General features: G+C 37.8%; 1 protein-coding gene across 1 annotated transcript in view; it reads left to right on the top strand.

The window, feature by feature from the left end:
- The window catches only part of B4GALNT4 (beta-1,4-N-acetyl-galactosaminyltransferase 4), a 1,859,522-nt gene that overhangs the window by 1,420,217 nt on the left and 411,886 nt on the right, over window positions 1-27,419 (top strand). The window contains exon 12 of the mRNA XM_044082670.1: window positions 6,411-6,493. Within this exon, the coding sequence (XP_043938605.1) occupies window positions 6,411-6,493 (83 nt within the window). The remainder of the gene's footprint in view (window positions 1-6,410; window positions 6,494-27,419) is intronic.

Genomic DNA, 27,419 nt, shown 5'->3' with positions numbered 1-27,419 from the left:
GGGAAGAAGGAGGAGCAGGATGTGAGCCATCTGAAAGATTGTTGCCTGTTGGAGAGGTAACTAGTAAACCAACTAAGTGTGGGCCCAGATAAATTGAGTTCAGATAGCTTAGACACAGGTCAAGAGTGTGAAATGGTATCAAAGGCTTTGCAGAGATCAATGAAAAGACAAGATACAAGTTGGTTGTTGTGTCAGGCCTTGGCTATAGTGTGGGTAAAAGATAACAGTGCTGTGGCAGTACTGTAGTTTGGCCTGAAGCCATGTTGAGTGGGAGCTAGCAGGTTTTCTTAGAGAAGAAAATCCAGAAGCTGAGTATGCATGCATTTTTCAAGTATTTTTGAGAGGGGGAAAGTAGGGCTATGGGTCTATAATTTGATGGGTCAGTAGAATTCCCGCCTTTGAGCAGTGGGATACTATAGAAGGATTTCCAGATGTCTGGGACTGTGGCTTCTTGAATGGAATTATCGATCATCAGGGATACAGGGTAGGCTGTGGATTCAACTAGTTTGAGGAAGAAGGGAGGAAGGTTATATGCAAAGGGAGAGCATGGTTTACGTTTGAGCAGGTGTGATTTGATGTGAGCAGTGGAGACCAGTTTAAGGGAGAAAGGGTTTTTGTTGTGTTGGTTAGAATAGGTAGCGGGGGGGGTGTTAAAGCTGTGGTTGGTGGGACTAAGTGTTTGGATATTATCTAGAAAATAGTTGTTGAGAAAGGTAGCAGTTTCTGGTAGGGTATTATTTGGGAAAGGGTTGGGAGTGGAAGGCTTTCCAGGATGAAGAATTTTGTTTAGGGTAGTCCAGAATTTTTGTGGGTTAGATTATCTTTCAAATTGGGATGAGTTGTAAAAGTTTTTCTTATCTTTGTTTATTTGATTTTTGGAAAGATTCCTGAGTTTTATGCGTAAGAGGCAGAGTTTCTTTAGTGAGCCAGGGGGCATAATTAGCTTTAATTCTAATTCTCCTGGTAGGGACAAGGGAGTAAAGAATATCAAGGAATATTTGATTACATTTTTACACAGCTTCATTGAAAGGGAGCTGCCGGAGGAAGGACCAGTTGATGTTTGATAATGTGGAGTTAAATATGTTGGCATTAAAGTTTGAGAGTTTATGGCAGTTTCTGTATGAGTGTGTTTTTGGTGATTGGAGAGAGTATCTATGGATGTAGGTAGGAAGATGATCCCTAAGGGTGTCAGGTAAGGTACAGGGGTTGTGGTAGCAGTTAGGGGTGTTTGTGAGAATCCAGTATAGGACTGGATTGGCGGAAGAGGTTTTGTGCATCTGTGTGGGGGATGTCACTAGTTGGTGGAAGCCAAGTAAGTTAATACTAAGTTGTGGGGAGTCAGATGTTAGTTTGGATCAGTCAATATTAACGGCCCCAAGGATTATAGTTTCATAGGGTATATTGTGGGAGACCCAGGACAGAATATGCTCAAGGGTGGGAATATTATTCCCTGGAGGTATATATATATTTGTAGGCTATGGCAATTTTTTGTGTGAGTTTAGGTGGCAATTAAGAATAAGTAGTTCAGGAGGGTAGAAATTGGGAATAGGGATGGTTAGAAGTGAGAGGCTGAGTTTATCAGAATGAAGGATGGCAATACCTCCACCTTTTTTTGGGATTCTGTCAGAGTGGTAAATTATATAACCAGGTGATAATATGTCATTGCTACTGATATGAGATTTTAGCCAAGTTTCAGATAGGGTTATGATATGTGGGGAGGTATGGGCTATCCAAGTGTGGAGTTCATTGGTTTTGTTCATGAGGCTTTGTATGTTCAGAGAGTAGATAGTTGGGGTAAGAAGTGGAACAGCTAGGAAGATGTAGAGTGTGGGATTGGAGAAAGAAGGGGGAAATGGAGGATGAGGTATTGAGTTTGGTGTTGAGAGATGGGGTAAGAGGGCCAGGATGTCACCAAATAGCAGCAGGTTTAAGATGAGTAATTTGAGAGAGTTATATTGATATTATCGGGGGTAGGATTTTGGTTTAGATTTAAGACTGTGGAAATATGGAATATCTTAGGTTTAAGCAGGATAGTGTCTTAGACACATAGTAAAATATGTAGACTTTAATTAACTTTATTGCAAAATTCTGCCACACAAGGTTATTCATTTTTGCTTCAGAAATATGGAGATGTAAGACATGTGTCCCCTGTAAGTTATTATTGCTTCCAGTATGTTGATCATTTAGTGTAGATTTCACATTTGATGAGAGAGAGAGATTCAAAAAACTGAGTGAAGCGCTACATCGACCTTGAAAATAGGAACATTCCTTCAGAAACTGGAGCAGTCTGAAAATACAGTTTAATCGCCAATTAGCTGAAACACCTGATGCTCATAAGAATCATTTTCATATATTTGTATTGCTGCAAAAAATGCATTCATCATCCTCTGGACCATATTTTAGAGAAAAAAATAGTTGCCATGTTTAGCCAAGTAAATTAAGTAACATCAATGTGGTTTTATCTTTGTGTTCAAGAACTGAAGACTGGCATGTGCATGCAGCAGTTGTTTCTTGTGTATATGCTTGTGACTTGGTTAAAACATGGCATGCATTTGCAAATGCACTCAGATTTTCACAAAGTCTGACTGTGAGTTTGACCTTTAACTGTATTGCTCTTTTAACTGAGTTATCCTCCTTAGGAGGCACTGCATTATGCCTGCCAAGGTCAGTGATTAAAAATTGATTATAGACTTTTTAAGAGTTTTTGTTCTGGGTTGATATTTGGGTGAAACAGAAGATTACTGAATGAAAGAAACAGCAGTGGTGTGATAGTAAGGAGACAAAAGTCTCAATTTTGTCTAAGAAGGAAGAAAACATGTAGAATTCTTTCCATGGTTTTTGTTGTTGTTGTGCTGTTCTTAGTAAAAAGTCTGTCATACATTTGAAGTAAACACAAAATTGTAGTGCATGATACATAAAGCTAAGAGGTTCTATATGCCCTGTACTACAATTTTGTAGTACAGGTTCTATATGCCCTGTACTACAAAATTGTAGTTCTGGGCATATAGAACATCTTAGCTTTATGTATCCTGGTAACCTTCTGAACCTCAGCATACTATGAAAAATGTTCGTCTTACACAGTTCAAAAAAAAAAAAAAATATATATATATATATATATATATATATATATATATATATATACATGGTCATATGCCAAAAGGTCGAGCTTATTAAATGTTGAAGGTACTAAATGCCAAAATACAAAATGCTGAAAATGGAATATGCCCTTTTCCCTCTGTTGTACAGTCCTGGAGTTGGTATATATAATTATCAAAGGGTGTGGGAGGTACAGATGGGCTCATTCAACATTAGAACAGTCATTTTGGCATGTAACCATATATTTGTGTGTATATATATATATATATATATATATATATATATATATATATATATATAGATATATATATATATATATATATATATATATATATATATATATATATATACATACACATACATACACACACACACACACACACACACACACACACACACACGGGTCTACTTCAAAACATCTAAAACCCATAACATCTAATTTCATAACATTGAGACCAGAACATCTAAAACCATAATAACATCGAATTTCATAACATCTAACATTACAAAGCACAAGAAAATAACATCCCCTCTGCATATAACACCACCAAACTACCATGTTCTGGTCTCAATGTTATGAAATTAGATGTTATGGGTTTTAGGTGTTTTGAAGGGGACACACACATACATGCATATATCTGTATGCGCGTGTGTGTGTGTGTATATATATAGATATATATATATATAAATATATATATATATATATATATATATATATATATATATATATATACGTGTGTGTGTGTGTGTGTATATATATATATATATATGGTTCTACCTGACTCGGCCGCGACAGCAGAAGACCGACATCGAAATGGAGCTCCAGAAGATCGAAAGTGAAGAAGACCACGCCGAATCCGAGTGGCAGAACATCGACAATGCAGAAGACGAGGATGCCGACATGGGAAAGGCTGTAGGCAGGTAAGTGTGGAGATTGACGGTCTGTGGGGATAGGGGTGGGTTAAGTGAGTTAGGGTTAGGGGTGGGTTAAGTGAGTTAGGGCGGGTTAAGTGAGTTAGGGTTAGGGACCTTAGGGTTAGGGTAAGGTTTAGTGTGGGCTGTAAGGATTTTGGTGTGCTTGTGTTGTGTGTGTGGTTTGTGGAATGGGGATGTGTTTTGTTTTCAATTGTTATTGTGGTGTGTGCAGTGTATGGGGTTTCGTGTTTGTGTACCGTCGGTTATGTGTGGTTTCGTGTTTATGGACTGTCGAATATGTGGTGTCGGTGATGTGGTTGTCGGTGTTGTGTGGTTTCGACTATGTCAGGTAGAACCATATATATATATCTCTTGGAAGAACCGTTTTGGGGGGAACAGTGAGTGGGAAGTACAGTTGATGGCCACTTCAACCTGGAATGGCATTATGATGAGCTTTTCCAGCTGAGACAAGATGAGGCCATTGAGTGAGGCAAGTTATTGCTAAAAAGCATCATATATCTGAAATTGATGCTGTTGAAAACTCTGACAAAGATATGCAGCTGATTCTGTTTATTGGGAAAATGTGTAGGACTGGAGAAAAGCTTCAGCAGTCTCTTTATATAATGGATTCATAGGATCCAACTTCAACCTTGGTAACTTCACAGCTGTCAGCCTGATATTGCTGTTAGGAAGGTGTTGGAAAGATTCTGAAAGTGTGGTTGTTGGCAGTGCTCGACTATGAAACATAAGCTAAAAGGTCATACCAGTCTAGCCTGATCCAGTTCTTTGGCCGACATATGGCATTGTTAGACACCGTCATTCCAGTACATGTAATCTGTCTGTGTTAGAGAGAGAGAGATTCAACTCTTCCCCTCAGAAGACTAGTGGGTAGTTCATGTGGCTGGGGGGCAATAAGTGAATGGTTAAATGGGTAGAGAAATTGTTGGAATGGATGACTTAGTAAATTGTCTTAAGGTGGACTTTGTCAGTGGATGGAGTGCAATTAGTGGTATATCATACGGGTTAGTGTTGGTTCCAGTCAGTATTCTTTACTGCATTCATTATAGAAAGAGTTAAAAGCATTAAGCATGGGATCCCTCAATTTGTGGATAAAACAAGATGAGGATCATAGTGACTGATGGAGGTAGGACCCTAGGGACAAAGTTAGCGAAACTAATGAAGTGATTAAAGCAGTTGCTGTTAGTGTGCATTGCAGACAAAGGCAAAGTGCTGTACCTGGAAGTAAGCATGCCAGTCAAGACATACTGATCAGAGAGATATAATTTTAACACTGAAAGGACTTGGCATAATGGTAACCCATTTCTAGATGTCAAGTCGAGTGACAAGGCTGCTACCAAAGACAGTGGGATGCCTAAATGTATCTGAAAATGCAAAGATTACAGAGTGGTGGTGCTGCGGTAGCATTGTCGCCTCATAGCAAGACATTGTCCCGTTCGATTCTCAGCTAGAGCGTCTTCTGTGTGGAGGCGTACATGAATGGGGCGTGCCTTCGTTGAAGGTTGTGCATCAGGGCTGGTAACCCGGTACGTAAAAATCCACTACCAATCATTAGCGGACCGGAGTTCCGCTGTGGTGACCACTAACCGGGAAAAAGCCGAAAGACACAAACAGAGTTAGAGAGATACTTCTGTCATTCTTTCAGTTACTGAACAGGCCATTGTTAGATTACTGTGTGTAAGGCCAAAGGTTGTACAAGAAAAGAGACATAGCTGTACTGAGAAGAATCCAAACAAAAACTTTAAATGGGTTGACCAGATGGGGGTATTAGACTGCAAGGATGAGAGTGAAAGAACTGGGACTGTTTATTTTGGAAACTGCAAAGTGTGAGAATGAGATGATGTGAATATAAGGTCGTGACATGAGACTGAGGTGCACATAAAGAGGAGGGAGGGTGGGCAAGAGGTCATGAGATACAAATAACGGTAACTAAATTTAGCTTGGACCTAAAGAAATTCTCCTTAATAGAGAAGATGGTGAACATATGAAATGAATTAATAGTGTGGATGCTGTACTTTGACTTGAGAGATAGATTCAAGAAATCAGGGACAAATTAGGGACAGGGAGAAAATGTGTGTGGGCAGCTGCAGGGTGTTAGACATAACACCCAGACTTAAAAACACAAGTCATCAACTTCCTGCTGGTGACAGTTTATGCATGATGTAGTGGGAGAAGGAAGTCCCGCAATGTTTAAATGATGAAATAAATTTAAATGTTTGATTTATTTTTTTCTTCTATATTTTAGTATGAGGTTTTATGCCTTACACACATTTAAGCTTCAAAGAGAAGCCATCAAATAAGCTATAAGAAATTATTAACAGGAGCAAACTTCTCCATATATTTGCCTGGTTGTAAATGTCATTGCATTCCTTTCTTTCCAGATTTGGCTTCTATAAATATATGAAAATGGATGAGGAGGAAGAAGAGGAAGATAATGGAAATTTCTTGTTTGAGAGCCCAGAGGGTAAGTTTTCTAGTTGTCTTATGGTGAACAAGATATGCCTGAGGTTCTTCTTTTTTTAAATCATTTTGTTGCATAAGGGATGTAAGCCGTAAGTGTGGGAATAAAAAGAGACATACTTATACTGAAAAGGATCCATAGAAAAAGTGTAAATGAGTTGTCCAGAGGGAGGGATTAGACTACAAAGGTGAGGGTAAAATCCATTACTGATGAAGTATGTGTCTCATATGTGTATACATTTTATTTACCCCTGTATGTGCACTCATCTTGCTATTGCCATGGTTTTGTGTATAGGTCTTTGTGTAGGAGCATTCCTGATGATATAACAGATGTGGTTGTGATTCAGTCATTCTTGCACCATTACCGAATTTTCATATTCTTTATAGAGTTAAATATGTCTTAAATGGATCCACATACATGAGGGATTATCACATTTCAAATCTTTTCACAAGCAGAGAAGTGATTGCCTGGAATTATCACTTTAGGCTCCATCTTACATTATTACATGTGCTGACATCAGTGACCACGCTGATCTTGTAATCACTTGTGGATGCCTACTTAAATTATTGCACTTAAATGTTAAAAAGTTGTACATTTGTGATTTAACTTTATACTTCATTGTTGGCTTTGATTTGTTTTCTTCATACTAGGTCACTCAAACCCGTGAATACATAAAAATGCTGAGATGTTGATGCTAAACACTTTTAATTTATCACATACGTCTTCCCTACCCCTGCTGATTCACATCTTGCATGTGTTCCACGTATCCTTGCACTCTTCATTTGGAATATATAAAAAGTCACTACCTAAGACATTGTGTTCCAGAACTCTACAATCTTTTTACTCATCTAATATTTCCTCATTGTCACTTTGACTTATTCCCTAGTTGGATGCCTTCTCTCTCATTATATCCATTTCTTGCCCTTCATCTTGAATTCCATCCTCCTATTTGACCCTGCCAGCTTGCTTATCCATTTTACACCCACAACTTGTGTTTTTCTTTTCTATTGTATAAATGCTAAACTTAATTTTTTTCCAGTGTCACAGTTCATCTATTTTTCTCAATGTTTTTGTATGATATTCATGCAAAATAATGTATACTTATTCATATTACACTATCCTTACTATTTTTTCATGTTTTCTGTCATCTCTATATACCTTTAGCCTCATAGTTTTGCATTTTGCCTTTCACCACTTATCACACCTGGAATGATCACTTTTCAGTATTTAACCATCGATTATTACCACTTGATTCCAGACAAATTAATGTTTCTTATGATCATGGACCATATATCATAATTTTGTTTTAACTCAGACAAGTGTATAGAAATATCTAGAAAGACATATAGATAAGACAAAGAGCTCTATTTAAATTTGTGCATGTGTACATGTATGGGGTGTATTTGTGTTAATTCACCATAACAGTAGACTTTGGGTAAAGAGTGAGATAAAAAAGAACTGTAACTGGTACACTTTATCCATAAGTTTCTGTTTGTCTGCACTCCTGGACCATGCTCAACATTTATCAACAGTTGCCAAGTCATAAATAGTTGTGTTGGAGTGACCATGGAGTTGGCATATATAAGTCTAGAAGTGTGGGTGCCTTTCCTCCACATTGGGGAGTGTGGTGGGGAGGGGTCTGCCTTGGGATTGTGGAGCTCAGCATTTTTAGTCAATTCATACATCACATTAAAATCGGAACTAAAATTGTGATCATACATAAAACATAGACACGGATAGCAGTATCCCAGAACACCCCTTATAATGCCATCAGAAGTTTATTACCATCCTTATCATCTCACCAGTTTCCTAAAACCATCATTTATGCCAGTCACTAAAAATAAAGTAGGTACATCCAAAACATCCTTTATAATTCCATTCAAAAGTATACTTAGTCTAACAAAAATAAATAAAATATGTAACTCTATGCATACATATCTAAACTGAACTAAAACACATTTTCTGATGCCGCTGTGTAAAACAAGTAAATCCACACTACATACACAATTCAAACATGTAACATCTGCAACACTACTGCCCATCTAAATTACCTCTCCAGAAATGAAATTTGTTTTTATTAGAATGAAAAAAAGTTAAAATAAAATAAACCATGAACTGCAGCTAATCAGGAGACAGCATGACTTCCAAACCAGACCTAATCTTATTTACCTAAAATAAGTAAAACATAAGCCCAAAACATAAATAAACAATATTAAGTGGCAAACCCCATTTTTTCACTTACTTTACACTACATTATCAATAAACTGGGCCTACCAAAAATTGCATTTAGATTAGAAATAGAGTACAAAACAACTGAGTCACTGAATTAAAAATAAATACTTCGATCTACTACTTCTAAGTAAAGCACTATTACAACAGAAATTTAGGAAATGAATGCAGCTCCTTGATGATGAGTGGAAACATTAACATTAAACACTTAAAAAATAGATAAATGAAAAATATAGGAATCTAGCTTGTGTGATAAGTAACATATCACATGCTCTATGGCTCACTGGTTTGGTACTTGTCAAAAAATGTTCCTAAAACCATCACATGATTGATATATCTCCTATACATATATATATATATATATATATATATATATATATATATATATATATAAGAGGTAATCCAGAAGGTTCTAGTCAGGTCTGGTATCCAACCTGTGACCCAGAGGGTGACAGGACTAACAACAAACAGAACACAAAGGATTAGTCCAGATAAAATCACTTTAACTAGTCGATCTAGGAGACTCTCTCTGATACCCTCCCTGTAAAAGGAATAAAGATGCCTTGTTGAAGTTTCAAGTAGTTTATTCAGTTGAGTAGATAGATGGGCAAGTGTTCCTTTTTTGGAGAACATTAATAGCTAAAGTGATTTTTATATGAACTAATCCTTTATAGCCTTTTCATATGTACCTATATATTTATATAATAGCTGTCGATATACATGTACAAGCAATGCCCTTTTTTCTAAAAATGGACATAGTTGCCAGTTGCCTGTAGTTCAAGCAGAGGGTTAAGGCTGTGAGCTCTAGTTCCTGTGGTACAGGGATTGATTCCCCCACCCTTGTTTGCCTACTGTGTAAGCTTAAGCAAGTTGTTTAACTAGATATTGCTCCTGGGGCACCCCTAAAAGGGGACTGTTTGTCCAGTGGTCCTGCCTAGTAAAACAGATGTTATTAAATGACTGTGACTCAAAAATATATGTGGCTTACACTGCTATTTTTTTCTGTCCTTGGTGCATCATTAGAGATTTATTACTAAACTTGGCATCCCATCAGAAGTTCATTACTATCTGTATCATCTCATCGCTCCTACAAAAATCAAGTCTCTTCTGTCCTGAGAATCACTAAGGAAACCTTAGAGTATTCTTGCCATTCTTGGCCAGTTGGTTGCTTTGTTCGCTTATTGTTTCTGTCTACTTGTATAAAGTTGTCACATTTACAAGGTTATGCTCATTGTAGCTGTCAGCATAGCCCTGTATAGATACATGTACTTTGAATCTCTGTTTCCCTATGAAGCTACCCCTAAGAGTTCATGAGTACATAGTTGGTTGATGAGCTCCAGGTTTGCATAAACAGGAGCATTGCCCAGAGAGATTAGACTGATTGTCTTTCTTAACCGAAGAGCACCCAAGCAAATCTGTTGTAAACTCCTCTAATACTCCTTCATAGTGGTTACACACAGAAGCAAAAACAATGTTTTTGTCATTGCTAACCCATATAGCCAACTATATAGCAATGTCTTTCAGCTTCTTCCATTAGGGGTTGCCACAGCAGATCACCGGTCTGCAGATTGCTTGGCAGTAGGGTTTTTATGGTGTTGAGTTGTCAGCCAGGCACACAAACTTCCCAGAAGACACACACACACACACACACACACACACACACACACACACACACACACACACACACACACACACACACACACACACACACACACACACACAGACACACACACACACACACACACACACACACACACACACACACACACACACACACACACACACCTCTACTGCATGTCTTTAAAACTCACTGCACTGCAGGGAGGACATGCAGACTCCACACAGAAGGTGCTCCAGCCCAGAACTGAACCAAAGATCCCTTTGCTGTGAGGTGACAACACTAATCGCTGCACCACCATGGCCAACCAGTGTAGCCAACTATATAAGTACCTTATACCATGGATCTGGACTTTCCTACTGTCTCTGTAGCCAACTTGTTAGAAATGGAGATCCTGAGACAGTTCAGAAATTGTCTCATGTTTTCTGGCAACCACCTAAATGTAAAAACAAGCTGATATAGTATGTGAGAGTTGTACTTATACAGTCTCACTGGAGACAAGGCTCTTACATATGGTCACTACAAATATCAAACAGGTAGACCGAAAACTACAACACCAAACAATACCTGACACACACACACACACACACACACCACGTCAAACAAACAGACCAACATATGCAGAGGTTCTTAAAAATAATCTAACCAAACCCAAACCTCAAAGCCCTCCTAGATGCAGCAATTACAAAAAGTATCCTCACCAACCTCAAAAAAACTCTTTCAAAGCAGCACCCACTATGACACATTCAGCCTCAACTTTCAGTGTCTCATTGTCAAAGCCTATAAGGCAGACCACTACATAATCCAATATTTTGGTCATAGGAGACTTCATTGGGCTCACCAGGCTGAGCAAAGAGAGGGTTACAGTCAGTGGCCTATGAAGGGTCATGATGCACCAGATCATGCACATACTTAGATTTTTGATAGACAAGTAACAGTATGACTCAGTCATATTCCATGTGGGTGTAAATAACCTGAGATTCAAAGATTCAAAGTAAACTTTGTCATTTAGGACTACGTGTGTGTAAACCTAAACAAAATTACGAGTATCAGCTCAACTTGAGAGTACAGAAGAAGCATAGGATATACCTGTGATGACCCACCACTGGACCAGTAATCAAGGAGCCTCAGTCCTCACCACAGGCAACAATGCAGGATGTACTCTGGGAGGATGACAGGTACACACACACATTATTTCCAGATGCAGCTCTTTGCATCAAGTGCAATTTCCCTTAAGAGCATAAAGAGACCACAATCAGTCCGAGGCTGGTTTCTCCCTCTTTCTCCAGATCTTCAATAAGACTCCCCACTGGCGCAGCTATAAAGTTGAGGTCTCAGCTGAATGACCAAGCCAAGGCCTCCAGCATCCTCTCTGTCCAACCAGTGCTTTGTGTCTCTGCCCAAGTAGCTGACACACACACACAGCCTTTGATTTACACACACACATCTGGGAAAGGCTGGCACAGGTTTACTAGCTATGCCTCCTTCTGCCCAGAATATAATGTAGTTTTCACTGTCACCAGTCACTCCTTATCAGCTACTTTAAGGCCCTTCTAAGAGTACCCAATATACTGAGCAATGTTAATATTGATACAAATGGATAGTTTGACCAAGAGCAAGGCTATTAGGAGTGTCTCACACAGTGTCACCAAATAAATATGCAAGTACTCTAAAAACAAATGAAAATGACAAAGACTGTAGACCAGACTGTCAGAAGTTAAATCAATACATACAAATCAATGCACCAAGCTGTAAAAAACTCATGCAAGCCAAAAATGGTAGCGCTTTCATTTAATCCAATATTAAACCTCTTCAGACAACACATACAGTTCATCACATTCTTTAAATAAGACCTAAAAACATTTCATTGGCTAAGACAATTATTTAAAGTGATACTTCCTTAAAAACATTTTCAGTAGAAAATTTGTCACTATTTATAAGAACATAAGACACCCTCTCTACCATAATAAAGTTGAATTATTAATACATATACAATACATAAGTACATATTTTTAAAATTCCTTGTAGTTTAAAATCTACTGAATATTTATTCATATAATTATACTAAAAAAAATTGCTATTTGATCTTTATAATTTCTTTCTTTCTAAAGCCTTTAATTTTAACACTGCAGTAATTGAGGTACATTCATTTATACCTGGCCATGAGTCTGCTTGCAGCTGTAGCTGCCATTTTAATTCCTTTAATTCCAACTGCAGTCCCCGTGGTTGTTTGTCATTTATAAGTACATGGTCAATAATAATATAGTAAAACTTATGGCTTGGAAATTCCATAATATTCTTAGATAAAACATTATTTATGTATAATTTTCTTATGGCATATTCATGCTCATAAATTCTTTGGCTAATATTTCTCTCTGTTTTTCCTATATAAAATGTGGTGCATGAACTGCAGTGTGCCAGGTAGTCCACTGCTTTAGAGTTACAATTGTACTTTCCTTTTAACTCATACTTATAATTTTTTTATAGTGAAATTATCTGTTTCTCTTATTTTTTTACACCATGTACATGCACTACATTTAAACATTCCACATTTATTATGATAGGCAATAGCTTGTCCTTTCTTTAACATATATTTAAAGCTCAATCCTTTTTTGTATACAATGAGTGGTTTGACGCCTACATGTTGTCTAACATAAGGGTCATCTAACAAGATGGTCCAGTTTTTCTGGAATATGGAAATGAAGAACTTATGCTCCACACTAAAAGTAACAACTAAAGCTTTTGTATAGTCTGTCTGTTTTTTGACAGTATCATGTGTCACATTACTCTCATTTCTACCTTGCATAGGAGAAAGGGAAAGTTCTTTCTCTATTGTTAAACTAATAAGTTGATCATTACTACTTAAAATGGGTTTTAAAAAAGCTCTCATTCTTTAATTTGTACCTCTTGAACTAAATCATCTAGTAGGTCTACTGGGTAGGCTCGTTGAATGAACATAAGTTGTAATGTATTGCATTCATGAATGTAGTCTTCCATTTTAGAAACCATTCGATCCGCCCTAACTAACTGAGCTTTAGCCACAGATTTTTTCTGATGATACGGGTGGGAGCTGCTAAAATGCAGGAACAAGTTGGAATATGTTTGCTTACTGTATATATTAGCAGCACATTTATTACATGTATAATCTTTAAATAAATGTACATCCAAATAATCCATATGTTCAGTATCAGTTTTCCATGTGACTTTTAAAAATGTAGTTGTAGTATTAATATATGATAGGAATTCTTCCAGTAGACTCATAGGTCCATTTCATACTATGCTTATGTCATCTTGGAACCTATGATAGGTTTTAAAGTGAATCCTGTACTTAGTATTAAATACAAAACTCTTCTCCCAATAAGCTATTACGGTATTAGCATAGGCTCCTTCGCAAGGCAAGCCCATAGCTATACCTCTCTTCTGCAATATTATGATCAAAACTAATGAAGTTATTGTTAAGTACCAATTCAAGATGTTCTAAAATAAGTATTGTTGTTACATATGGTACTTTATGTTGTACCAGTATTTCATTAGTCCATTCTAGCCCTTCTTCCTTAGGTATTACTGTATATAAGTCATTGACATCTACAGTCACTAAGATGTAATCTGGAGCTAACTGAACTTCAGTTATATTGGCTAAGAAAGTCCATGAATCTTTACAGATTTGAGTTTCTTTCTGTAACACTTTTTTCAGCTCATGATCTACATGTTGGGCACAGGCTGACGTTATGGACTCTCTCCCATCTACTAGTGATCTCATCGGAGGGTTGTAAATATATTTATGAATTTTTGGGTTACCAAAGAAAACTGGTACCCTGGGAGATGTTGCATTTAAATAATTATACAATGAAATATCTATTCTTTGTTCTAAAAAAATGATACTCAGTTGGGATTGTATGTTCTTATATGCCCCATTTAATTGATTCAAGGACACTTCTTCATACATATCTGTATAAAATACAGGTTTAAATATATTTAATAATAAATAATAAAACAACAAGAAAATACTCAGTATATATTCACAGTGACATCAGAGTTCATAACCACAGGAAATATTTAAAACAACATTGCAGGACAGTCTCAAATAAATAAAGAAAATATCTAAACTAAGCTTCACTATATTCCTGACTGTATCTAAGAGAGTTACTATTCCCTAGTACACTTCATCAGAGCAAGGCAGATGTTGTGGTGAATGGTTCTTGTCATGTCCAAGACAGAATACAGAATACACTGTCTCTCTCAGAGAGTTCAAATATTACTGCTGGAATAGCATGCAGAATGACATCTTTTCTTGTCACCAAACTCTATCCCAGGTGAAACCCCCACTGCTGGAAGCTTGGCAGTATTTAGCATCTACCTGTGAAAATACATAGACCTCAGATCTTTGGCAGATGCTGGAAGTCATAAAATAATAGCATTCCTTCATACTTTCAGAGGTAGTAAGTAGTTTACTCCAAAGACAATACAGAAAGCTTCTCAGCACAGACATGTCTCTGGGCTGGCCTATAAAGTAATTTAATTGTATCTATTTTTCTGAAGTTAGCCTCCTGTATTCCAGTTTCCACTGTTAAAATACATACATTTAAAGTTACAATCGTGCATGTACATTTCTGTTCTATTCCAGTAGGGTACACTGTGGTTACATTTTAAGCACAAGCACTTTATAAAATCCTTTTTTAACACACATGTCTGTACAGACCAGTTTGATATACACATGACATACAGTTCTAATACATTTGTAACACATGCATTCTATATAAATTATGTTGATATTCACAAATGACATATAATTATTTGCAAAATTCCAGATAGCTGTGTTGGCAGTATCTCCCTTTGTCACAATACCAAATGCAAAATTAAGACATATCAAGTAAGGAATTCGAGAGTAATGGCTATGCCACAAGAGCATAAGAAAAAAAGCTAAACCTCATATGTAGTTATATAAATACTGTACAGCAGCAGCATGACAGGTAGTATTAGTTACTGCACATGAACTAAAAGCGTCATTCTTTATGTATTATTATATAAAGCAAGTAACAGATAATTGCACTTGAATATAAATATACAACTAAGTAAATAAATAAATATTGCACATTCCAAATAAAATACTGTTAAGTTAATTTGGGGTGGAGTAACTAGGGTTGGTGTCCGAGTTAATAAGTGTCATCACCATTGGATAGAAGCTGTTAATGAATCTGGAGGTCTTACAGTGAATACTGCAGTACCTCCTGCCAGATGACAGTTGAGTAAACCAGCCATGTGCAGGGTACGAGGAATCATTAAGTATTTTATGGGGTCTTTTAAGGCTCCTTGCTGTGAATAGCTCTTGGATTGATGGTAGACTGGTGCCCATGATTTTCTCAGTGACTCTCACCACTTTATGTAGCTTCTTCCTTTCAGTTACTGTACAGTTCCCAAACCAAGCAGTGAAGTTACAGGTGAGAATGCTCTCAATATCTTCTTTGTAGAAGGTGGAGAGAACAGTAAGTGAGAGCTTTTCTATTTTGAGCCTTCTCAGAAAGTGCTGACGTTGATGGGCCTTTTTGACGAATTGACCAGTATTCACAGTCCAAGAGAGATCCTCTGAAATGTGTACTCCTAGAAGTTTTGTAGTTTTAACCCTTCTCACTTCTTCATCTTTAATCTTGAACAATGAGTGAGCAGCTGACCTTTTCCTGAAGTCAGTGATGATTTCCTTTGTTTTAGTGATGATTAGGTCTAGGTTGTTTCTCACACACCAGTCGATCAGAGAGTTGACCTCATCTCTGTGCTCTTTTTCATCCTCTCCTTTGATGGGGCCCATGACTGTGGTGTCATCTGCAAACTTGATATGATTGGAGCTGTGTTTTGCAGAACAGTCATGGGTAAGGATGGTGAACAGCTGCAGGCTGAGTACACATCGCTGAGGAACACTGGTGCTGAGAATTATGCACCCCAAGGTGTTATTTCCTTCACATGTCCTCTCTGGTCTGTTGATCAAGAAGTCTAAGATCCAATTAGAAAGGTGCTTGTTAATTCCAAGGTGACTAGCTTATCAATAAGTTGCATCAGAACCACAGTATTAAATACAAAACTGAAGTCTGTGAACAACAGTCTGACATAGTTGTTCTTTCCCTCTAGATGGTCAAGTGAAAGTTGTAATGCCACTGATATGGCAACAGCAGTGGACCTGTTTGCCTGATAAGTGAACTGCAGAGGATCCAAGGTTGATGGTAGAATTGCTGACAGGTGCTTTTTAACAATCCTTCCAAAAATTTCATGATGTTAGAAGTTAAAAAAAAACGGTCTGTAGTCATTCAAGCAAGAGGGATTGGCCTTTCTGGGAATAGGGATGATATTTGTTACCTTGAAACAAGATGGTATGTTTTCTAGAGCAAGGCAGTGTTGAAAATATCTGCCAAAACTGAGCATAATTGATCTGCACACCCTTTTAGTATTTTGCCCAGTATATTTTCTGGGCCAGCAGGCTTCCCGGGGTTCACCTTATTTAGCTGATCTCTGACTTCCTCAGAGTTAAAACTGAGCAACCTCTCATTCTGATCAGTGGTTACCCTAGTTGAAGGCAAGTTATTTTTCTCCTCAAATCAACCAAAGAAGGTGTTCAGCATGCCCAGGAATTCAATGCTCTCTTCACACTGAGCTGTCCTGGTTTTATAACTGCTGATCTGTTGTATCCCTTGCCAAAGTCTCCTAGTATCCCTCAAGTCCACGAAATGACTCTGTACCCTCCTTCCATACTCCGTCTTAGCCTCTTTAATGCCTCTTTTTGGATTTGCTCTGGCTTCACTTAGACCTTCGTTTTCTATTGAGCTGAATGCTGCATTCCTTGCCTTCAGGAGTTCATAGAGTTTACTAGTGAGCCAAGGCTGTTGGTTTGCTCTAATTCTGATACTTTTAGTGATAGATACATCACCAACACATTTTGAGATGTATGCTATTACTGCTTCTTTATAGTTATCTATGTTTACCTGTTGGTCTGACGTGGCTATCTCTCTAAGTACATTCCAGCAGGTACTTTCAAAACAGTCCTGGAGACATTCCATTGCCCCCTCATGCCAAACCCTCATCTACTTCATCATGGACTTTTCGCTGATCAAAGCAGGTTTGTAAGCTGGTAGTAAGCATGATGGATAGCTGATCGGAGCATCCTATATTAGGTTGTTGTACTGCCTTGTAGGCTTCTTTTCATTGGTGTATGCCCTGTCCAAAATGTTTGTAACTCTTGCGGGAAAGTCAACATATCGATAACAGTGGGGTAGCACCTCTCTCAGATCAGCTTGATTGAAGTCGCCTGATACCACATGTGCATAGTCTGAGTTTTTACTCTGTAGCTCACAGATAGAGTTGTGTAGTTTGTTCATGGCTTCAGTGGTATTAGCATTGGGTGGAATGTACACCACTGTTGCACAGACTCCATTAAATGCTCTGGGTATGTAAAAAGGTCTACATTTTAAGGATAGGAACTCTAGATTATCAGAGCAGTGTGTCTGTACAGTCTCACATACTTCCCTGGACTATATGAAGAGAGATGTGATGGTGCTCTCTGACTGTATGCTCCAGTCCGGCATGAGCCTAGCATTAGGCAGCATTCTACCTTTTCAAAGGATGTTTCCACAATATCAACAGAAGATAATTAACTAGTGAAAGGCAATCTAAAGTTGTTACTGCTCAGTATAATGTGTATAAAGAAAAAGCTCCAATCCGTGCAAGCTTTCATCACCCTGGAGAATATAGACATACGTTTAGTTACTGAGACATGGTTTAAAGCTATGGAGAGTACCCTGGCATTTCAGGGCTATAATGCTTTCCACACTTTTAGACCAGCTACTACACAAGTAGGGACAATAGATGAAGGTGTCTCAGTTTAAGTCAAAAACAAAAGCTCCTCAAGGCTGGTCAAACAGTATGAAGCACTTGAGCTTCTAAATGTCAGCTCACCATGAGTAAAGTCCCATACCATATTCTTGTGAGCTATAGGTACCCCTTTATGACACAGGAGACCTAGGCCACTTACTTAAATGAACTGGAACCACTCTCCATTTAACTCAGCACCATACTCATGGGGACATCAAATATTCCACTATAAGCTGGGAATCATGCACAACCCCAAACATACAGCCTCAAAGGTTCCTTGACATTGTCATCACAAATGCCATAGAGAGCCAAGATGGTTAAACATTTCACTCCCCTGAGTGCAACATCTTCACTGGTCAGGTCTTACCATAGGTTCCTAGGTTGGCACTAGTCTATCGGCCCTAGGGCCTATACAAGCCTAGCAGAAGAAAAAAATATTCTCTCCAAACTGTCACGCCAGACTTATTTATTAAAAACAAAAGTAGTAAAACAATAGCAATAGCAATAAAAATGACAAAGCTTTCGGATATCAGAACATCTTTCCTCAATGTTTTGATATCCGAAAGCTTTGTCATTTTTATTGCTATTGTTTTACTACTTTTGTTTTTAATAAATTAGTCTGGCGTGATGGTTTGGAGAGAATATTTTTTCTTCTGCTGCTGCTTTGTTTTTTTCTCTCCACTTTACCACTTGTTTCCATATTTTTTACTTGCCTGTACAAGCCTAGCCATAACAATACCCTGGCTTTTTTTTCCCAGAATATTTAGTTCCCTGGTCCACTGGTATGATCCCCGGGGTGAATTTCCTATCTCCCATCCAATCGTCAAGGTTCCTTTTGAAGAGGTCCAAAGAGGCGCTCTTCTTGACATGTATGGGCAGTCTATTGCAGAGTATGGGGAGTCTCTGGGTCAGGAACCTATCCCTCCAGCATGTTTTGTTCATTGTGATGACCAGGTTTAGATCCATGGAGTGTGTGGCTCTTCCCTTTGAATAAAAATAAAATAAATTCTAGGACACCAGCTAACTCTGAAAAATTTAGGAGTTATTCCAAGAAAAACTTCCCACTATTAAGTGACACCCTGGCAAAGCAGACAGTCACAAACCCAGGGAACACAACTGCCTGTGTGGAATTGTTCACTAAAACCCATTACAATCATATATACAGCTGCATAGAGGTAACAGTACCTACCCAAAATAAGCACATGGCAAACTGAAAAAGCAAGCTACCATGGTGGAATCCTAATATCAGCAGGTTTTATAGTAAAAAAGAATAGTCATAAATAGGAATTGAAATGTCCAGCAAGATAAGAATCTTATCAAACTAAATAAGCAACTTAGGAATTGATTGAATCTGCCAAAGCCAAATTTGAAATAAAGGTAGCCTCTCAGGTTAAGTATGATTATAAGGCATTCTTCATCTAAGTTTACAATGTCAAAGGCAATAAAAAACAATGTGCCAAACTGTAAATGGAAACACATGCTATATAGCTAGCTGGCTTACCGATAGGACACAAGAAGTCAAGATGGGGGTATCTACCACCACAAAAAGTGCAGTTACTAGTGGTGACCCTCAGTCTCAGCACTGGGGCTGCTTCTTTTTGGAATCTACTTTTCTGAGGTTAAGGTTAAAGTCAAAGGCTTTTCTTTGACCAAGTTTGCAGATTTTTGCAAACTAGGTGCAGTTATAGAATCTCCCAATGACACAAATACCCTCCAAGAAGGCCTGACAGACTATTAATTGGTGCCAGAGTCACAGTGTAAAACTCAATGCCAAGAAATATGTAATACTATCTTTTGAAAAGATGGCCATTCCTTGAAATTAATACATTGATAAGAATAGGCCCAGTGGTCAGAGATTTAGGAACATATGTAGAGTGACTTGCCTTTTACATGTTGTGCAATTTATAAGCAATGGCATACCATCCAGGACCAAAGATTTCATTGTTCCAATGTACTTGGTCCGCATTAGTCTGATCATTGAGTACAATGCCCCATTTGGTATGTATCTGACCAGGCATAATGGTTAAAGTATTTGCTTTATATATACAAAGTACAGGGTTTGATTCTTGCCTTGCATTGGTGGCTAGGCTTAAAACAGCCCATCAGGGAAGTTAGGCTAGTATTCACCTATGAAACTATGAACTTATTAACATGCCACAATTAGAGCAAACACAGAGGTTCCACACAAAAAGAATATATGGCATAGACAACATGTTCTACACAGACCACCTCAAAGCCCTGCTGATATACTTCATCTCATACAGACTACTGAGAGGCAATCTATACCTGGCCTGCAAAGCACGTCAGCAAAACAAATAACAGAAATATCTGATCTAGAAACTTAAACCTTGTCTGCAATTGTATATGTCATGTAAAAATAGTTGTTTCACATATTTCCCGTTCTCTAGAAAAGGCATCCATCTAAAGCACTTTTACAAGAGCAACATGGACCAGTGAATGGGGAAATTTAAGTTTACCCCTGGCCTGGCACATTTATCTCTATTACATTGGAGAAGCTGGTAAATCCTCCACCACTCATGCCCAAGTTATATGTACCCCCCTATAAAAATGTATGGTATCAGGACCTGTCAGATACATTTGGGAAGTATAGCTAAGCATAAAAATGGCCCCTAGGTTCGTTTGATGGTTATCGCCTGTGAACTAAATCTGCCACTGTTATGCTACTCAATTAAAGTTAAAGTAAATGTTTATCGTTGCATATGAAAAATAGACAAACACACAACTCAAAAACAATCCAACCTAACTGAAATGAGATCCCTAAATGCAATCCATATTTAGAAAAGTAAAACAAAAATTAAAAAATATATACTGTCTCTCTTTCCTTTTCTCTTTCCCGAAACATTTAAAAATGTTTCCTCAAACTCCACATTCTCACATACATATGCACACACACACACACACACACACACACACACACACACACACACACACACACACACACACACACACACATATTCAACACTCAAAAAATGAAATTTGTTAATATTGTAATGAAAATGTCAGTATTAAAGAATGAAAAAATATACTGAGCAAAAGTAGATGGTTAAACAAAAGCATTAATGACAAGATAAACTGAATTCTAACCCCTTAATCTAAAATTAAACTAATATATTTCTAAACTATAAAGCTAGCATATTATTAGATATATTCATATGTGGAATATATGGATGTCTGGTGCAATAAAATTGTGTTTTGTATTGTAGATTTAGGAAGTAATAACTTAGTGAATGTGGGTAAATGGCATGTTGTAAAGATTCATGGTTAAACCAAAGGTAGTAATTGTTAATGCTGAGACAATGCTTGAAAATAGTGGATATTCAGCACTGTAAGAAGGTATAACAGTCGATTACCTCCAGCAACAAGGGGGGGCACCACCCATCTAGCCAGTTGGAGGAGCAAATCTAAGTTTAAATCAGTCATCCTAGATATATGCCAGAAGATGTGAGGAAAAGTGCAAAACAGACCAAGGCATGCAACTTTGATAAAGGCTAATCTGTTTTAATAAACATGTAGTACAGCATGAATCACATTTGCTGTGAATGAAATTAAGAACCTGACAGTAAATGCAAGAAATTTAAGAGATACCTTAAACAGACATTGATCATTCCTAAAATCGTAACTTTGCTGATATTAGGGCTTTTGCAAATAAGAGTGAATCTGAATTTATCCTTTTGCAGATCTGGTGTTCTTATAGGTTCATAGGTAGGTACTAGGCTATCGGCCCAAGGGCCTACGTAAGCCTAGCCAGCAAGGTTCCATAGCTTATGCCACCCAAGAAAGTTATTTTCCTGTGCCACTGTCCAGCAGAGACACAGAAGTGACCCCTGGGGTGTATTTCCTATTTCCCATCCACTCATCAAATTTTTTCTTGAAGAGTGCTAATGAAGAACTTTGCTTGACATAGATGGGTAGCTTTTTCCAGAGTATAGGAAGTCTCTGGGACAGAAACCCTCCAGCATGTCCTGTTTATTGTGGTGACAAGGTTTAGGTCCCTAGAGCGTGTAGCTCAGAGGGATTGGGATTTCTTTAGGTGTAGCATGTCCAACAGCTCCGGGTTTTACATAGCTTTATATGTTAGGCAGAGATCACCTCGGAGTAGGCGATATGCTACGGAGTAAAGCTGGAGTTTTTTGAGGCGGTCAGTGTAGGGCAATTGTTTGAGGCCAGTAATCCTCTTTGTGATGTACTTCTGTGGCCTTTCCAGCTGCTGCAGATGTCTTGCTATAGTACTTCTGAGGGTCATAGGAAAAGTGGCCAGTTCACTTACTAACAGCAGCCTCTTTCATTTTATCTTAAATATACTGTCAATATCTAAGTATTTCATAACTACAGGATGTTTTATTTGGACAATTCCAGGATCTTCTGTTAGGCCCAATTATTTCATTTACTGCAGTCTACTGTGACAGCAAGTTTGGTATATTTAGTTAGCAGGGTTGTGAGAAACACAGCCTTTAATATCCAGGATATGGAAAGCACTTGACTGTACAACCCTCCAACTTTATCCTTTAGTGTAGACCTCTTCCTGCAACAGTTTCTTCTTGTTTCTCACAATGAACTGAACCATAGTCACATGGCAATTACATAATGACTTCTAATGTTAAAAATGTAGTAATGCAGTTATTTAAAAAAGTAATTATATATTGGCTGAGTTTACTCAAATTGCTCTGAGTTTTAAAAATGTTTCAATTTCTTATATAGGAGGAACAATTGTTTGTAAATGTTGTAGATTTCATGGATGTTCATTGGTGCAAATGAATGACACAAGACAACTGTCAACTAGTGTCTGTCGAGTATATGATGGACAGGAATTACACTCATTGGATATGAGTCACTGTAACAAATAGTTCAGTTGGCCACCAGAGTGATTTGCTCTCAGTTCAAACCATTCATATCCAGCAGTTTAAAATAAATAAAAATGTACATAATTCTGGTTCAATAACCAATTAACTGAGTTAAATCTGGCTGCAAGAACAAAAAGATAATATGTATTGTTGCCCAGGGTATAGGCATCTTTCTTCCATACCTAGATTATGACTACAAACTGGGCACTTTTGATATTATGTTTCCAGCCTCTTTCTCACAAGGCCATCTGTGAACAGCAGTGTCTCAGACTCCCTTACCCACAGTATGTTTTTTTTAATAAATTATTATTTTCTTCCATCAGACATACACACACACACACACACACACACACACACACATAGATACATTCATGAAATTCATATGGTAGACTGGCAGAATTGTCCAGTTTCCTGCAGCTTTCTTACAGAAATGGTAGTACTACCAATACTGTTGATAGGAGTAATGACCTAGACACACCAGTTAGTTACCACTCTTGATTTTAGCTGGATGTAAAATACAAAATTTAATATTTTTTACTAGTAGTATGCTCAATTGATCTGGCCAGTTGGAGGTGGGTGCCACAGCTTTATCATTTTACAGTGCTAAACAATAGTAACCCTCTTCTCAGGTAATACATGACCATAATACATATATAAATAAGCCAGACCCAAGATCTGAAATGTGAATAAATGAAACTGTACTTAAACAACAAAAATGTCAATGATTATCACTAGGGAATGGGTCCTTAATGCTCTCTCTAAGACCAAGAACACTGCACCAATGGGCAGAAACAGTATTCCAGGATGCCTTCTAAATAACATGAAACCTGACCTATCAGGCCCTCTGGAATTGCTATTTAACTGTAGTCTCCAAACAGGTTTTGTGCCTTATGAATGGAGAGCAGCAACAGTCATTCATCTGCACAAAGGTAGGCAAACAATTATCATGGAAATGATCAATAATGACATTGTAAACCTCTGGACACTGGACCCATCCCAATTTGGTTTCATCAAAGGCAGGTCATGCCTACTCAATCTGGACTTCTTTGAGAAGGTCAGCAAAGTAATGGAAGAGGCAAAATGGTTCACACTGCCTACCTTGGCCTGGCCAAGGCATTTGACACAATACCCCACTCGGGCATTGTTGACCAACTCAAGAGGTTAAATAACAACCCTTATGTCACCCAGTGGATAGCCAACTAGCTCACATAGAGGACCCAGAAAGTTAGAATTGGGGAGTCTACCTATACAAAGAGGTCAGTCACAAGTGGAGTCCCTCAGAGATTGGTCCTTGGACCACTCTTTTTTGGAATTTACTTCTCCAAAGCCAAGGCCAATGTCAGTTGTCTCTGGCTGACTAAATTTGCAGATGATTGCAAATTAGGAGCTGTCATTGAATCCCACACCAACACAAGTGTTCTCCAGGAAGGACTGACACAGACAAGCCATGGATGAAAACTAACTACCAAGAAATGCATAATAGTATCCTTCTGGAAGTCATCCACCCCTGGTAACTATCATATTGACAACACATCCCTTAGAGTTGACAAAGTAGTCAGGGACTTAAGGACAGACCTAGACAGCAATCTAGCCTTTGACCATCATGTGTCTACAGTAGTAAGGAAATCATTCTATGTTGTGCAACTTATAAACAAAGGTATGGCATCTAGATCCAAGGAAGTCATTTTTCCACTGTATTTGGTATTCATCAGACCTATCATTGAGTACAATGCCTTCTTTTTCATGTTCCTAACCAGGTGTACCCAAGAATTGGAATGTCCACAGATGTTCCTCACTAAAAGAATACAGAACATTAGTAAAATATCCTACGTAGACCACTTCAAGGTCCAGTCCCTGTATGCTGTCTCCTACAGGCTTTTGAGGGGAGATCTAGGCCTACTATACAGAGCATTGTCAGAGCAACTCTGAATGGCCTCCTGCATATCTGCAAAACAAACAACACCAGTATTACCCACTCTAAAGACTTAAACCTTGCTTATGATATATATAGGACCTACTGGAGAGACAGGTATGTATCACCGAGTCCCTAAAACTATCTCCCCATCCATGTGAAACAGAGTTCCTCTATAACCAATTCAAGTGTAACTTGGAGAACTGGATGGGGAACAGGAAATTCATCCCTAGTTTGGCAGCTATGTCTCTAATGGACACAGGAAACCTGTAAATTGTTCACCTCCCAGGATTCTGCTTGTAAATGTTTCATCTCCCAAGTCCCTGCTAACTTATCAAGGATACCATAACTTGTTAGTGATTTGGATTTATGGCTAGGCTTAAAAATGTATGTGTGGTTGTTAGTCTATTAAACACATATGAACTTAGGAACCTAATTATGCACAGGGCAAAATAATGCACAGAGAAAGAAAAATAATCAACTGTATGGACTGTAATAGTTAATGATGAAATTAAATTAAACAAAATAAATAATTCTCACTGAACACTTACTGTTATTACTAGCTTCCTAAAATATATAAGGTAGAAGTGCAGAGCAAACTTACATGGAGTGTTCACCTCAATATCTTCAGAAAATGTGTAGTTTTCCGTGGTTTCTAATACATATTTTTGCTCATTTCACCATATCCAAAGAACCAAGGAATCATCAGAGTTTATCATTTCAAAAAGAAAAATATGAGTTATCCCTCGAAGTCTCAGAAAATCCTGTATGCAACCTATACTGGCTCAAAAACAAGCCAGGCTGAAACTTTGCAGTGTGGATGCTGTGAAGTTCACTCCTTGAAATATGTAATGCACCTAGTTCACTAATAAAAATTGAACTTTCAGATAAGTACTACAAAATAATAAAATAGTAGATAGTCTACAGCTGAGTTAAAAATGGAATATCCTTTATTGAAACACACAGACAAGCGATCCTAGATGAGTATAATGAAAAGCATTAAAGACATTTATTATTTATATATATCAGGTTATTTGGAGCAAGGGAGTGGTTACAGAGGGTGGTTCTGTTAAGAGCAATATAAGCAATAAACTCATTCCTTTAGCGATGTCCCCCTTCCCCCTTAACAGCATAGTGTAAACTAAGACTGCGCTACCTTAGAACTGAAACTAAAAAGTTAGAGACAAATTAAAATATATAATATAAGAATGGCTTATTAAGGCTAACCTACTAATCCAAACTGTATTAAGAAACCTACTCACTAACAACTGTTATATACTATTTTATTATTTTGTAGTACATATTTTGAAGTCTGATATTTATTAGTGAACTAGGTGTATAACATATTTCAAGGAGTGAACTTCACACCATCCACACTGCAAAGTTTTTGCTTGGTTAGATTTTATAATTTCCTGTTTCACATAAAAATATTACATTATATCTCATTACATTATTTTCCCGGTGGGGGGGAGATATAATCAAATCAGTTTTCCACCATTGCAAACTAAAGCAGTTACATACTAAAACTGGCTTTGTCAGCTCTGTTAGCCTGCCTCTTTCAAGTACATGGCAATTGAAATTTTATGGCCTCCTTTACTCTTGACTCCACACCGTTGTATGACTTAACTATATCCAAGAAAATTAAATCCTTCCAGCAACAAGTTACACTTTACATTTCAAGTACAAGTTTCCTATATATTTTTAACTTTCATCTCCTTGTTCACCACACCCACAATCTTTTCACAGTGTATGGACATATGTCAACATACCCTGGAAGTGATTCTGACCTTTTGCCTGCCACATAGCACTGCAAGGTCTTAGCATATAAACTTTTCTGTAGCTAATTTGCTTAGAGAACTATTCATTTTCAATAAAGCCATATATCCCTTTGCACAGGATGGCCATTTCTCAGTACAGGATGACTATTTCTCTGCACAAAGCAAACTTGGCTTACCTGATTTAGGCTTTTGAGTGCTTTTAGCCATCCTGTAGCAATGCACATGCACAAAAAGATTGCCATGTGCTGAGACATGAGTTGCAGCCTACATTGCTGCTCTCTTCCTACCCCAAAGCTCCTGTCCCCCACAGCATCCAATGTATGACATCCTATTGCCTCCCCTCACAGCCTCCTTATTACCTTCAGTTAATGTAACACAGTACCTTAACAGTATATCCACATAACTTATGCCATGCTCTCTTCTCAACTAAATTTTTACACCACTGTTCCTCATCTTACTGCTCTTCCTATTTCACTTTTATATAATTAATATTTTACAGCTCCAAAAATAAAATTATTTTTACAGGGCACTTCTTGCAAACCATCCACCCAGCAACTGTTTCATTACTCATGACCTGACTCACAAATCTCTACCCTACCACTGCACACATACCACACAACTTTTATTGCTAGCAACTAATCAGTACTTTTACCCTATCACTATACAGTTTACATAC

This window comes from Protopterus annectens, chromosome 9.part0 (genome assembly GCF_019279795.1).
Source record: "Protopterus annectens isolate FY-2018-M chromosome 9.part0, PAN1.0, whole genome shotgun sequence".
Taxonomy (NCBI): domain Eukaryota; kingdom Metazoa; phylum Chordata; order Ceratodontiformes; family Protopteridae; genus Protopterus; species Protopterus annectens.
Note: the sequence above shows the minus strand (reverse complement) of the source record. Positions and strands in the feature narration are given on the sequence as shown.